The 15769-nt window shown below is 48.9% G+C and overlaps 1 protein-coding gene across 6 annotated transcripts in view; it reads left to right on the plus strand.

Annotated features, from left to right (window-relative positions):
• The window catches only part of DDX42 (DEAD-box helicase 42), a 516281-nt gene that overhangs the window by 424054 nt on the left and 76458 nt on the right, over positions 1-15769 (plus strand). For all 6 annotated transcript variants that reach the window (XM_069238031.1, XM_069238033.1, XM_069238036.1 and 3 more), the window contains one exon: positions 157-383. In XM_069238031.1, the coding sequence (XP_069094132.1) occupies positions 157-383 (227 nt within the window). The remainder of the gene's footprint in view (positions 1-156; positions 384-15769) is intronic.

A 15769-nucleotide genomic window follows, 5' to 3' on the forward strand; every position in this document is an offset into this window, starting at 1 on the left:
AGCTAGTTTTTACACCATTCGTTGTCGTCCATTTCCTAGTGGACATTTGAGACTGATAGTGTCAAGCTGGGGATTTCTAGTTTGCAAGTCTAATTAGAATTAGACAAGTAGTCCCTTTTGACACAACCTACATTTACCAGTTATTTAACTTTTCAGCTCGTGGTCTGGACATTCCTTCAATAAAGACCGTAATCAACTATGATGTGGCTCGTGACATCGACACTCATACCCACAGAATTGGGCGAACTGGCAGAGCAGGGGAGAAAGGTGTAGCCTACACTTTGCTCACTCCCAAGGACACAAACTTTGCTGGGGATCTTGTTCGAAACCTGGAAGGAGCTAATCAGTATGTTTCAAAGGAGCTCATGGATCTTGCTATGCAGGTAAGATACAAACATATATTTTCTACTTTATCTTCCTCCAATATCTTCCTGCATTAAAATATGATTAGCATATTTTAATGCAGTGTGAGTTAAGATAAAACTGAAACATTTTAATCTACTCTGGTTAGTTTGATAGTGGTAGGCTTCTAGAAATGTAAGTTATGCAAACTTCAGACAAAATATTTTACAGCATGGGGATATTTAGAAAAAAGGGATATTTTGTCATGATGTTTTATGCTATATTGCTGTTAATTGTACTGGAAATAGTCCTTGAGTCACTGCTTGTTTGGCCATCTTGCAGATTTCCTGATGCTGAACAAAGTTCTGCTACGCACTGGCCAAAAAATAACCCTAAAAGGGTTTCCTCACTCATTGTACCAGAGCCAAAGCAGAAACCACTGCGTTAGCTTGTTGAGTTCCTCTCCTGGATATCTATCAGGCAGCAACGTGAGCTTCTTTATACATGTGAAAGATACAGTGCTGCCTAGAAAGGGAGATCATGTATATTTGCCCATTCAGTCCTTCATGGCTTCTTAGTATAATATGTACCGCAGCCCTGCCTCCAAGAAGATATTTCCTTGGTATATTTTTTAAGGTAAGGAATCTGTGGATAGAAGTCTCGATCAGATAAACATTTTACTTACCTTTGGTAACGAATTATGTGGTAGTCTATCTAGCAGCAGATTCCTAACCCCCCCCCCCCCCCCCCTCCCCCTTTGCAACCAGATTATACAGTTAAGCATGAATCCTTATAAGGGCCATAGATTTCCACACTAGTGGTCAGTGTTCCTTGTTTCTCTGGCATGGAAAGTCGCAATAGAAACTGGCATCAGCACACTTGGGTAGTGCCTGTATAGGCACCGCACACTATACTTCTGGCTCAGACAATGCTATATGGAGCTGAACAATGCCACCTTCTGCCGTGAAGGGGTACTGCACACTAAAAGTTTCCGGATCCAGTCTGCTTGTGGAATATCCTAAGGTAAGGATTCTGTGACTAGATATTCACTTTTAGATAAGGCATTATGGAAGGTAAGTAACTTGTTCAAGTGAGGTCCTCTCCAATGCAATGCAGAAAGAATGCAAGCAGCCTGTACAAGACCTTTGCAGGCAGTGTGCCTACAAACTCCATGTTAGTTTCTACTGCCAACATTTCCGCTGGACTTCACCATCCTCAAAAGCAGAGAAAAAGAGAGTAAGAAAGTGGGTGTGGTTTGGAGAATGTTCTTTGGTACATCCACCAGTGCCATGAAGATAGCAAGGGCTGCTTCCATACTCGGACGTCATGATGCATCTCTTTGGGAGGTACTCAGTCTTCAGGAGAAATCACTTAGTGAAGACACAAGGCTTTTCGGAGGTGTTAAGAGGGGATGATGAATCAACCAATTTCTAAGTACTGCTGCTGATTTTGCTGCCCATTTATACTTCCATGAGCCATTTTTATGGCAGTTATCATTGTCTGCACATCACCAGTTTTAAACCAGAAGCATAACAGAAAATGTCAAACCTCTTGTTATCGGAAACGCTTTGTGTAGGAAGTTGGCTCTGTATGTGCTATTTCAAAGTAAGGAATAGCATGCACAGAGTCCAAGGGTTCCCCTTAGAGGTAAAATAGTGGTAAAAATAGATAATACTAATGCTCTATTTTGTGGTAGTGTGGTCGAGCAGTAGGCTTATCCAAGGAGTAGTGTTAAGCATTTGTTGTACATACACATAGACAATAAATGAGGTACACACACTCAGAGACAAATCCAGCCAATAGGTTTTTATATAGAAAAATATCTTTTCTTAGTTTATTTTAAGAACCACAGGTTCAAATTCTACATGTAATATCTCATTCGAAAGGTATTGCAGGTAAGTACTTTAGGAACTTCAAATTTGCATGTATACTTTTCAAGTTATTGACAAATAGCTGGTTTAAAAGTGGACACAGTGCAATTTTCACAGTTCCTAGGGGAGGTAAGTATTTGTTAGTTTTACCAGGTAAGTAAGACACTTACAGGGTTCAGTTCTTGGTCCAAGGTAGCCCACCGTTGGGGGTTCAGAGCAACCCCAAAGTCACCACACCAGCAGCTCAGGGCCGGTCAGGTGCAGAGTTCAAAGTGGTGCCCAAAACACATAGGCTAGAATGGAGAGAAGGGGGTGCCCCGGTTCCGGTCTGCTTGCAGGTAAGTACCCGCGTCTTCGGAGGGCAGACCAGGGGGGTTTTGTAGGGCACCGGGGGGGACACAAGTCCACACAGAAATTTCACCCTCAGCGGCGCGGGGGCGGCCGGGTGCAGTGTAGAAACAAGCGTCGGGTTCGCAATGTTAGTCTATGTGAGATCTCGGGATCTCTTCAGCGCTGCAGGCAGGCAAGGGGGGGGGTTCCTCGGGGAAACCTCCACTTGGGCAAGGGAGAGGGACTCCTGGGGGTCGCTTCTCCAGTGAAAGTCCGGTCCTTCAGGTCCTGGGGGCTGCGGGTGCAGGGTCTCTCCCAGGCGTCGGGACTTTAGATTCAAAGAGTCGCGGTCAGGGGAAGCCTCGGGATTCCCTCTGCAGGCGGCGCTGTGGGGGCTCAGGGGGGACAGGTTTTGGTACTCACAGTATCAGAGTAGTCCTGGGGTCCCTCCTGAGGCGTCGGATCTCCACCAGTCGAGTCGGGGTCGCCGGGTGCAGTGTTGCAAGTCTCACGCTTCTTGCGGGGAGCTTGCAGGGTTCTTTAAAGCTGCTGGAAACAAAGTTGCAGCTTTTCTTGGAGCAGGTCCGCTGTCCTCGGGAGTTTCTTGTCTTTTCGAAGCAGGGGCAGTCCTCAGAGGGTGTCGAGGTCGCTGGTCCCTTCGGAAGGCGTCGCTGGAGCAGGATCTTTGGAAGGCAGGAGACAGGCCGGTGAGTTTCTGGAGCCAAGGCAGTTGTCGTCTTCTGGTCTTCCGCTGCAGGGGTTTTCAGCTGGGCAGTCCTTCTTCTTGTTGCAGGAATCTAATTTTCTAGGGTTCAGGGTAGCCCTTAAATACTAAATTTAAGGGCGTGTTTAGGTCTGGGGGGTTAGTAGCCAATGGCTACTAGCCCTGAGGGTGGGTACACCCTCTTTGTGCCTCCTCCCAAGGGGAGGGGGTCACAATCCTAACCCTATTGGGGGAATCCTCCATCTGCAAGATGGAGGATCTCTAAAAGTTAGAGTCACTTCAGCTCAGGACACCTTAGGGGCTGTCCTGACTGGCCAGTGACTCCTCCTTGTTTTTCTCATTATTTTCTCCGGCCTTGCCGCCAAAAGTGGGGCCTGGCCGGAGGGGGCGGGCAACTCCACTAGCTGGAGTGTCCTGCTGGGTTGGCACAAAGGAGGTGAGCCTTTGAGGCTCACCGCCAGGTGTGACAATTCCTGCCTGGGAGAGGTGTTAGCATCTCCACCCAGTGCAGGCTTTGTTACTGGCCTCAGAGTGACAAAGGCACTCTCCCCATGGGGCCAGCAACATGTCTCGGTTTGTGGCAGGCTGCTAAAACTAGTCAGCCTACACAGATAGTCGGTTAAGTTTCAGGGGGCACCTCTAAGGTGCCCTCTGTGGTGTATTTTACAATAAAATGTACACTGGCATCAGTGTGCATTTATTGTGCTGAGAAGTTTGATACCAAACTTCCCAGTTTTCAGTGTAGCCATTATGGTGCTGTGGAGTTCGTGTTTGACAGACTCCCAGACCATATACTCTTATGGCTACCCTGCACTTACAATGTCTAAGGTTTTGTTTAGACACTGTAGGGGTACCATGCTCATGCACTGGTACCCTCACCTATGGTATAGTGCACCCTGCCTTAGGGCTGTAAGGCCTGCTAGAGGGGTGTCTTACCTATACTGCATAGGCAGTGAGAGGCTGGCATGGCACCCTGAGGGGAGTGCCATGTCGACTTACTCGTTTTGTCCTCACTAGCACACACAAGCTGGTAAGCAGTGTGTCTGTGCTGAGTGAGAGGTCTCCAGGGTGGCATAAGACATGCTGCAGCCCTTAGAGACCTTCCTTGGCATCAGGGCCCTTGGTACTAGAAGTACCAGTTACAAGGGACTTATCTGGATGCCAGGGTCTGCCAATTGTGGGTACAAAAGTACAGGTTAGGGAAAGAACACTGGTGCTGGGGCCTGGTTAGCAGGCCTCAGCACACTTTCAATTGTAAACATAGCATCAGCAAAGGCAAAAAGTCAGGGGGCAACCATGCCAAGGAGGCATTTCCTTACACAACCCCCCCCCAAACGAAAGAGGATGAGACTAACCTTTCCCAAGAGAGTCTTCATTTTCTAAGTGGAAGAACCTGGAAAGGCCATCTGCATTGGCATGGGCAGTCCCAGGTCTGTGTTCCACTATAAAGTCCATTCCCTGTAGGGAGATGGACCACCTCAACAGTTTAGGATTTTCACCTTTCATTTGCATCAGCCATTTGAGAGGTCTGTGGTCAGTTTGAACTAGGAAGTGAGTCCCAAAGAGGTATGGTCTCAGCTTCTTCAGGGACCAGACCACAGCAAAGGCCTCCCTCTCAATGGCACTCCAACGCTGCTCCCTGGGGAGTAACCTCCTGCTAATGAAAGCAACAGGCTGGTCAAGGCCATCATCATTTGTTTGGGACAAAACTGCCCCTATCCCATGTTCAGAGGCATCAGTCTGCACAATGAACTGCTTAGAATAATCTGGAGCTTTGAGAACTGGTGCTGAGCACATCGCCTGTTTCAGGGTGTCAAAGGCCTGTTGGCAGTCCACAGTCCAGTTCACTTTCTTGGGCATTTTCTTGGAGGTGAGCTCAGTGAGGGCTGTCACAATGGATCCATATCCCTTCACAAACCTCCGGTAGTACCCAGTCAAGCCAAGGAATGCCCTGACTTGAGTCTGGGTTTTTGGAGCTACCCAGTCCAGAATAGTCTGGATCTTGGGTTGGAGTGGCTGAACTTGGCCTCCACCTACAAGGTGTCCCAAGTAAACCACAGTTCCCTGCCCTATCTGGCATTTGGATGCCTTGATAGAGAGGCCTGCAGATTGCAGAGCCTTCAAAACCTTCCTCAGGTGGACCAGGTGATCCTGCCAGGTGGAGCTAAAGACAGCAATATCATCAAGATAAGCTGTGCTAAAGGACTCCAAGCCAGCAAGGACTTGATTCACCAACCTTTGGAAGGTGGCAGGGGCATTCTTTAAACCAAAGGGCATAACAGTAAACTGATAATGCCCATCAGGTGTGGAGAATGCTGTCTTTTCTTTTGCTCCAGGTGCCATTTTTATTTGCCAGTACCCTGCTGTCAAGTCAAAGGTACTTAGGAATTTGGCAGCACCTAATTTATCAATGAGCTCATCAGCTCTTGGGATTGGATGAGCATCTGTCTTGGTGACAGAATTGAGCCCTCTGTAGTCCACACAAAACCTCATCTCTTTCTTTCCATCTGTGGTGTGAGGTTTGGGGACTAAGACCACTGGGCTAGCCCAGGGGCTGTCAGAGCGCTCAATGACTCCCAATTCCAGCATCTTGTGGACTTCCACCTTGATGCTTTCCTTAACATGGTCAGACTGTCTAAAGATTTTGTTCTTGACAGGCATGCTGTCTCCTGTGTCCACATCATGGGTACACAGGTGTGTCTGACCAGGGGTTAAGGAGAAGAGTTCAGGAAACTGTTGTAGGACTCTCCTACAATCAGCTTGCTGTTGGCCAGAGAGGGTGTCTGAGTAGATCACTCCATCTACTGTACCATCTTTTGGGTCTGATGACAGAAGATCAGGGAGAGGTTCACTCTCTGCCTCCTGATCCTCATCTGTTACCATCAACAGATTGACATCAGCCCGGTCGTGGAAGAGCTTAAGGCGGTTTACATGGATCACCCTTTTGGGGCTCCTGCTTGTGCCCAGGTCCACCAAGTAGGTGACCTGACTCTTCCTCTCTAGTACTGGGTAAGGGCCACTCCATTTGTCCTGGAGTGCCCTGGGAGCCACAGGCTCCAGAACCCAGACTTTCTGCCCTGGTTGGAACTCAACCAGTGCAGCCTTTTGGTCATACCAAAACTTCTGGAGCTGCTGGCTGGCCTCAAGGTTTTTGGTTGCCTTTTCCATGTACTCTGCCATTCTAGAGCGAAGGCCAAGTACATAGTCCACTATGTCCTGTTTAGGCTCATGGAGAGGTCTCTCCCAGCCTTCTTTAACAAGGGCAAGTGGTCCCCTTACAGGATGACCAAACAGAAGTTCAAAGGGTGAGAACCCTACTCCCTTCTGTGGTACCTCCCTGTAAGCGAAAAGCAGACATGGCAGGAGGACATCCCATCTCCTTTTGAGTTTTTCTGGGAGCCCCATGATCATGCCTTTTAATGTCTTGTTGAATCTCTCAACTAAGCCATTAGTTTGTGGATGGTAAGGTGTAGTGAATTTATAAGTCACTCCACACTCATTCCACATGTGCTTTAGGTATGCTGACATGAAGTTGGTACCTCTGTCAGACACCACCTCCTTAGGGAAACCCACTCTGGTAAAGATACCAATGAGGGCCTTGGCTACTGCAGGGGCAGTAGTCGACCTAAGGGGAATAGCTTCAGGATACCTGGTAGCATGATCCACTACTACCAGGATATACATATTTCCTGAGGCTGTGGGAGGTTCCAGTGGACCAACTATGTCCACACCCACTCTTTCAAAGGGCACCCCCACCACTGGAAGTGGAATGAGGGGGGCCTTTGGGTGCCCACCTGTCTTACCACTGGCTTGACAGGTGGGGCAGGAGAGGCAAAACTCCTTAACCATGTTGGACATATTGGGCCAGTAGAAGTGGTTGACTAACCTCTCCCACGTCTTGGTTTGTCCCAAATGTCCAGCAAGGGGAATGTCATGGGCCAATGTTAGGATGAATTCTCTGAACAGCTGAGGCACTACCACTCTCCTAGTGGCACCAGGTTTGGGGTCTCTGGCCTCAGTGTACAGGAGCCCATCTTCCCAATAGACCCTATGTGTTCCATTTTTCTTGCCTTTGGACTCTTCAGCAGCTTGCTGTCTAAGGCCTTCAAGAGAGGGACAGGTTTCTTGTCCCTTACACAGCTCTTCCCTTGAGGGTCCCCCTGGGCCTAAGAGCTCAACCTGATAAGGTTCAAGTTCCAAAGGCTCAGTTCCCTCAGAGGGCAGAACTTCTTCCTGAGAAGAGAGGTTCCCTTTCTTTTGCTGTGTTGCAGTTGGTTTCCCAACTGACTTTCCTGTTCTCTTGGTAGGCTGGGCCATTTTTCCAGACTCCAGCTCTACTTTTTCACCCTGTGCCTTGCATTGTGCTCTCGTTTTCACACACACCAGTTCAGGGATACCCAGCATGGCTGCATGGGTTTTTAGCTCTACCTCAGCCCATGCTGAGGACTCCAGGTCATTTCCAAGCAGACAGTCCACTGGGATATTTGAGGAGACCACCACCTGTTTCAGGCCATTGACCCCTCCCCATTCTAAAGTAACCATTGCCATGGGATGTACTTTTCTCTGATTGTCAGCGTTGGTGACTGTGTAAGTTTTTCCAGTCAGGTATTGGCCAGGGGAAACCAGTTTCTCTGTCACCATGGTGACACTGGCACCTGTATCCCTCAGGCCCTCTATTCTAGTCCCATTAATTAAGAGTTGCTGTCTGTATTTTTGCATGTTAGGCGGCCAGACAGCTAGTGTGGCTAAATCCACCCCACCCTCAGAAACTAGAGTAGCTTCAGTGTGGACCCTGATTTGCTCTGGGCACACTGTTGATCCCACTTGGAGACTAGCCATACCAGTGTTACCTGGATGGGAGTTTGGAGTGGAACCTTTCTTGGGACAGGCCTTGTCTCCAGTTTGGTGTCCATGCTGTTTACAGCTATGACACCAGGCCTTTTTGGGATCAAAGTTTTTACCCTTGTACCCATTGTTTTGTGAAGAGGCTCTGGGCCCACCCTCCTGTGCAGGTTTTTGGGGGCCTGTAGAAGACTCTTTACTATTTTTAGTTTTGGTTGTCTCATCACCCTTCTGCTGGGGAGTCTTTGTGACCCCTTTCTTTTGGTCACCCCCTGTTGAAGTCTTGGACACCCTTGTCTTGACCCAATGGTCCGCCTTCTTTCCCAATTCTTGGGGAGAAATTGGTCCTAGGTCTACCAGATGCTGATGCAGTTTATCATTGAAACAATTACTTAACAGGTGTTCTTTCACAAATAAATTGTACAGCCCATCATAATTACTTACACCACTGCCTTGAATCCAACCATCTAGTGTTTTCACTGAGTAGTCAACAAAGTCAACCCAGGTCTGGCTCGAGGATTTTTGAGCCCCCCTGAACCTAATCCTGTACTCCTCAGTGGAGAATCCAAAGCCCTCAATCAGGGTACCCTTCATGAGGTCATAAGATTCTGCATCTTGTCCAGAGAGTGTGAGGAGTCTATCCCTACACTTTCCTGTGAACATTTCCCAAAGGAGAGCACCCCAGTGAGATCTGTTCACTTTTCTGGTTACACAAGCCCTCTCAAAAGCTGTGAACCATTTGGTGATGTCATCACCATCTTCATATTTAGTTACAATCCCTTTGGGGATTTTCAACATGTCAGGAGAATCTCTGACCCTATTTATGTTGCTGCCACCATTGATGGGTCCTAGGCCCATCTCTTGTCTTTCCCTCTCTATGGCTAGGATCTGTCTTTCCAAAGCCAATCTTTTGGCCATCCTGGCTAACTGGATGTCCTCTTCACTGGAGTTATCCTCAGTGATTTCAGAGTTGTTGGTCCCTCCTGTGAGGGAACCAGCATCTCTGACTATTATTTGTGGAGTCAGGGCTTGAGAAGCCCTGCTCTCCCTAAGTAGGACTGGAGGGGGGGAATTTCCCTCCAAGTCACTATCTTCATCCTCTGAGTTGCCATCCTCAGAGGGGTTGGCCTTTTCAAACTCTGCCAAAAGCTCCTGGAGCTGTACTTTGGTAGGTTTGGGGCCCATTGCTATTTTCTTTAGTTTACAGAGTGACCTTAGCTCTCTCATCTGTAGATGGAGGTAAGGTGTGGTGTCGAGTTCCACCACATTCACATCTGTGCTAGACATTATGCTTCTAAAAGTTGGAATACTTTTTAAGAAACTAAAACTGGTTCTAGAATCTAATTCAAACTTTTACAAACTTTTAAACTCTAAAAGAAATGCTAAACAGGATCTAACACAAGGCCCTAGCAGGTCTTTTAAGAATTTAGAAAACTTTTCAAATTGCAAAAATCTATTTCTAATGACAATTTTGGAATTTGTCGTGTGATCAGGTATTGGCTGAGTAGTCCAGCAAATGCAAAGTCTTGTACCCCACCGCTGATCCACCAATGTAGGAAGTTGGCTCTGTATGTGCTATTTCAAAGTAAGGAATAGCATGCACAGAGTCCAAGGGTTCCCCTTAGAGGTAAAATAGTGGTAAAAATAGATAATACTAATGCTCTATTTTGTGGTAGTGTGGTCGAGCAGTAGGCTTATCCAAGGAGTAGTGTTAAGCATTTGTTGTACATACACATAGACAATAAATGAGGTACACACACTCAGAGACAAATCCAGCCAATAGGTTTTTATATAGAAAAATATCTTTTCTTAGTTTATTTTAAGAACCACAGGTTCAAATTCTACATGTAATATCTCATTCGAAAGGTATTGCAGGTAAGTACTTTAGGAACTTCAAATTTGCATGTATACTTTTCAAGTTATTGACAAATAGCTGGTTTAAAAGTGGACACAGTGCAATTTTCACAGTTCCTAGGGGAGGTAAGTATTTGTTAGTTTTACCAGGTAAGTAAGACACTTACAGGGTTCAGTTCTTGGTCCAAGGTAGCCCACCGTTGGGGGTTCAGAGCAACCCCAAAGTCACCACACCAGCAGCTCAGGGCCGGTCAGGTGCAGAGTTCAAAGTGGTGCCCAAAACACATAGGCTAGAATGGAGAGAAGGGGGTGCCCCGGTTCCGGTCTGCTTGCAGGTAAGTACCCGCGTCTTCGGAGGGCAGACCAGGGGGGTTTTGTAGGGCACCGGGGGGGACACAAGTCCACACAGAAATTTCACCCTCAGCGGCGCGGGGGCGGCCGGGTGCAGTGTAGAAACAAGCGTCGGGTTCGCAATGTTAGTCTATGTGAGATCTCGGGATCTCTTCAGCGCTGCAGGCAGGCAAGGGGGGGGTTCCTCGGGGAAACCTCCACTTGGGCAAGGGAGAGGGACTCCTGGGGGTCGCTTCTCCAGTGAAAGTCCGGTCCTTCAGGTCCTGGGGGCTGCGGGTGCAGGGTCTCTCCCAGGCGTCGGGACTTTAGATTCAAAGAGTCGCGGTCAGGGGAAGCCTCGGGATTCCCTCTGCAGGCGGCGCTGTGGGGGCTCAGGGGGGACAGGTTTTGGTACTCACAGTATCAGAGTAGTCCTGGGGTCCCTCCTGAGGCGTCGGATCTCCACCAGTCGAGTCGGGGTCGCCGGGTGCAGTGTTGCAAGTCTCACGCTTCTTGCGGGGAGCTTGCAGGGTTCTTTAAAGCTGCTGGAAACAAAGTTGCAGCTTTTCTTGGAGCAGGTCCGCTGTCCTCGGGAGTTTCTTGTCTTTTCGAAGCAGGGGCAGTCCTCAGAGGGTGTCGAGGTCGCTGGTCCCTTCGGAAGGCGTCGCTGGAGCAGGATCTTTGGAAGGCAGGAGACAGGCCGGTGAGTTTCTGGAGCCAAGGCAGTTGTCGTCTTCTGGTCTTCCGCTGCAGGGGTTTTCAGCTGGGCAGTCCTTCTTCTTGTTGCAGGAATCTAATTTTCTAGGGTTCAGGGTAGCCCTTAAATACTAAATTTAAGGGCGTGTTTAGGTCTGGGGGGTTAGTAGCCAATGGCTACTAGCCCTGAGGGTGGGTACACCCTCTTTGTGCCTCCTCCCAAGGGGAGGGGGTCACAATCCTAACCCTATTGGGGGAATCCTCCATCTGCAAGATGGAGGATCTCTAAAAGTTAGAGTCACTTCAGCTCAGGACACCTTAGGGGCTGTCCTGACTGGCCAGTGACTCCTCCTTGTTTTTCTCATTATTTTCTCCGGCCTTGCCGCCAAAAGTGGGGCCTGGCCGGAGGGGGCGGGCAACTCCACTAGCTGGAGTGTCCTGCTGGGTTGGCACAAAGGAGGTGAGCCTTTGAGGCTCACCGCCAGGTGTGACAATTCCTGCCTGGGAGAGGTGTTAGCATCTCCACCCAGTGCAGGCTTTGTTACTGGCCTCAGAGTGACAAAGGCACTCTCCCCATGGGGCCAGCAACATGTCTCGGTTTGTGGCAGGCTGCTAAAACTAGTCAGCCTACACAGATAGTCGGTTAAGTTTCAGGGGGCACCTCTAAGGTGCCCTCTGTGGTGTATTTTACAATAAAATGTACACTGGCATCAGTGTGCATTTATTGTGCTGAGAAGTTTGATACCAAACTTCCCAGTTTTCAGTGTAGCCATTATGGTGCTGTGGAGTTCGTGTTTGACAGACTCCCAGACCATATTCTCTTATGGCTACCCTGCACTTACAATGTCTAAGGTTTTGTTTAGACACTGTAGGGGTACCATGCTCATGCACTGGTACCCTCACCTATGGTATAGTGCACCCTGCCTTAGGGCTGTAAGGCCTGCTAGAGGGGTGTCTTACCTATACTGCATAGGCAGTGAGAGGCTGGCATGGCACCCTGAGGGGAGTGCCATGTCGACTTACTCGTTTTGTCCTCACTAGCACACACAAGCTGGTAAGCAGTGTGTCTGTGCTGAGTGAGAGGTCTCCAGGGTGGCATAAGACATGCTGCAGCCCTTAGAGACCTTCCTTGGCATCAGGGCCCTTGGTACTAGAAGTACCAGTTACAAGGGACTTATCTGGATGCCAGGGTCTGCCAATTGTGGGTACAAAAGTACAGGTTAGGGAAAGAACACTGGTGCTGGGGCCTGGTTAGCAGGCCTCAGCACACTTTCAATTGTAAACATAGCATCAGCAAAGGCAAAAAGTCAGGGGGCAACCATGCCAAGGAGGCATTTCCTTACACTTTGTTTTGACCCCAAACAGACAAAATGCAGTGCGTGAAGGCTGGATTGCTGAAACGCAAATCTGTATGTCTCGAAGAGAAAAGATTACCTGAAACCCTAGTATAAAACATGTGACAGGCACTAACAGGTGGCTCCAGCGCCTCAGTGGCCACAACAATACCAGCAACAGCAGCATCTGAAGTCCTATCAGCCTGGCACATCAGCAAAAGGAAGAGCCAGCCATCACTCATTATCTGCTGTTGTTGGTTGATTGTGTGTGCAGACTTGTACACAGCAGAGTCCTGAACATCTCATCTGACAGCTGCAACTTGAGGGCATCCTTCGCAAGGACCCTTAATTGGAACCACATCAAGAACTAAAACTGCGCCTAAGGTTTTACAGAGACAGGGGATCTTCCGTCCGAAGTTAGACTTTGACTAGAACCTGTGCTCCACTGCAAGGAAAGGCCAACAGTGTGTCGTGCTTTGATTTCTGAGCCATCTGAGAGAAAAGCTTTGACAGTTGGTGCCTGCCATCTGTTCCAGAAGCCCCTTGATAATGAAAGTCACCTTTGGTTTGGAGACAGCTCAAGCTTAAAAGACATCGCCCGCAGCATTAAACCTCAAGGTTGGTAACCTACTTAGCCCTTCTTGGAATGAAATAGATTCTGAAGTCGAAACAGAAAGCAGCCTTGAACTTGACTCTGGGTGACATCCTGTCTGCAGAAGATAAAGGCGACCAGCCGGATGTATGATTAGGGAAGGTTTTCATCAACCCCATCACCAAGCCATGTACTTGTGCCATCTCCTACATTTTATCAAACTCTGCCTCGCCTTTGAGGAGACACTTTCAGTGACGGCTAGGGCTTATTCCATTCCAAGGTAGCAGTCCCGAGAACCACTTCCCACACTGTCCCCATCAGCAGCCCAATCTACTCACAGACTCATGCCCCAAACCCTTGCGACTAGCCAGACACATGAGTGTACCCATTGTGATGGATTATGGAGCCAAACCTTAGCATGATTATAATGTAGACTCGGCAGATAACCTATCTTTGGAGCCATAGCCAATCAAGCGATCCCCATCTCACAAGACACCCTCGTATCATATGGACTCACAACAAGCGGCAGACCACCACAAAGTTAAACTCCATGTGGGAAAAGAGGAAGGTGATTTCCTCATCCTGACCCTCTCTTAATCAGAACAGTCCCCACAGTTCTAACAGATCTTCAGGAGTATGCTCACGTGTTTCTCTGAGAACGTAAGTGATCCACTGAAAGTACAGGTAGTCACACCTAGGATGGAGAACAATTACAAAACTGTTCTGCAATACCCCCACCTTTATTCATGAGTGTAGGAAAATGCCACTGTTGGCATGGATAGCCCCTCACTTTTTGCCTAGTGTTGATGCCAGCTTTGACTGGAAGTATGCTGGGACCTTGCTAACCAGTCCACAGCACCAGTGGTGCTTTCCAAAAACTGTACCTTTGTTACCCATTTGGCACAGCCCTGGCGCACAGTTCAGTCCCTTGTAAAAGGTACCCCTGGTACCAAAGGCCCTGTGGCCAGGGAAGGTCCCTAAGTGCTGCAGCATGTATTATGCCACCCTAAGGGACCCCTCACTCACTATATGCACACTGCCTTGCAGCTTGTGTGTGCTGTTGGGGAGAAAAGATAAAGATGAAATGGCACTTCCCTAAGAGTGCAATGCCCACAAATCACTGCCTGTGGCATAGGTAAGTCATCACTCTAGCAGGCCTTACAGCCCTAAGGCAGGGTACTATAGGTGAGGGCATAGCTGCATGAGCAATACGCTCCTACAGTGTCTAAGTCAATTTGTAGACATTGTAAGTGCAGGGTAGCCATGATTACGAACTCTACAGCACCATAATGGCTACCCTGAATACTGGGAAGTTTGGTATCAAACTTCTCAGCACAATAAACCCACACTGATGGTGTGGGATTTATTGAAAAATGCACACAGAGGGCATTTTAGAGATGCCCCCTGTATGGCAGCCAGCCTGGTAGTGTAGGACTGACCGGACTATGTCAGCCTGCCACCTCCAGACGAGTTTCTGACCCCCACTTTTGGCAGCAAGTTCAAGTCCAAAACAAGGAGGAGTCACCCCCTCAACTAGGACAACCCCTAAGGTGTCCAGAGCTGAAGTGACCCCCTCTTGGAGAAATCCTCCATCTTGCTTTGGAGGATTAGGACCAGTAGGGATAGGGATGTGCCCTTCTCCCCAAAGGGAGTGGGCACAAGGAGGTTATAGCCACCCTTAGGGATAGTAGCCATTGGCTACTGCCCTCTTAACCCTAAAACACCCCCCTAAATCTTGTATTTAAAGGATCCCTGAACCAAGAGATTGAGATTCCTGACGACCTCAAGAAAAGAAGAGCTACTGAGCTGAAAACCCCGAAGAGGAAAGGAATAGAAAACAACTGACTTGGTCCTACCGGCCTGTCTCCTGCTTCAAAAAGCTACAAAAGAAGCAGCAACACGTTCCACCGGACCAGCGACCCCTTAAAAGCATCCAGGGGACTGCCTGCATCACAGAGGACCAAAAAACTCCTTCGGACAGCAGACCTGTCCAACAAGAAGAAAAAGCAACCATCTTTTAAGGGACTCCCACCTCACTCCAGAAGAGTGAGTACAAAACTACTCTGCACCCGATGCCCCTGGCCCGTGTCCAGAGGAACCAACCAGTCAGAGAGGGACCCCCAGGCGATCCTGACCAAGTGTCCACCCTGGGCTGAGCTATCCACCCCTCCACAAAGACGCCTGCAGAGGGAATCCCAAGGACCCCCCTGGCCACAAATGCCCGGGAAGAAGATTTCCGACTCCTGGAGAAGCACTGCACCTGCAGCCCCCAAACTCGAGAGAGACTGACCACTGGTACAGCAGTGACCAGCAGGCGGCCCTTCTCCCTGTCCAGTCAGTGGCTGTGCCTTGCCTGCAGCGCCTAAGTGACCCCGGGCCCCCCATTGAGTTCCATTGGTAACCCAATGCCCTGTTTGCACCCTATACCCAGCCGCCCCCGTGCCGCTGAGGGTGTGTGTTTGGTTCCTACTTGGGGCCCCCTAGTGCTCCTCTAAAACCTCTGGTCTGCCTTCTGACAACGCAGGTACTTACCTGCAAGCAGACCGGAACCGGAGTACGCCCACGTTATTTTGGCTCCTGTTTGACCTCTGCACCTAACCGGCCCTGTGTTGCTGGTGCTGGGTGTTTGGGGGTTGTAGGAAGTTGGCTCTGTATGCACTATTTCAAAGTAAGGAATAGTATGCACAGAGTCCAAGGGTTCCCCTTAGAGGTAAGATAGTGGCAAAAGAGATAATACCAATGCTCTATTTTGTGGTAGTGTGGTCGAGCAGTAGGCTTATCAAAGGAGTAGTGTTAAGCATTTGTTGTACATACACACAGGCAATAAATGAGGAACACACACTCAGAGACAAAT

The sequence above is a fragment of the Pleurodeles waltl genome, chromosome 6 (assembly GCF_031143425.1).
Source record: "Pleurodeles waltl isolate 20211129_DDA chromosome 6, aPleWal1.hap1.20221129, whole genome shotgun sequence".
Taxonomy (NCBI): Eukaryota; Metazoa; Chordata; class Amphibia; order Caudata; family Salamandridae; genus Pleurodeles; species Pleurodeles waltl.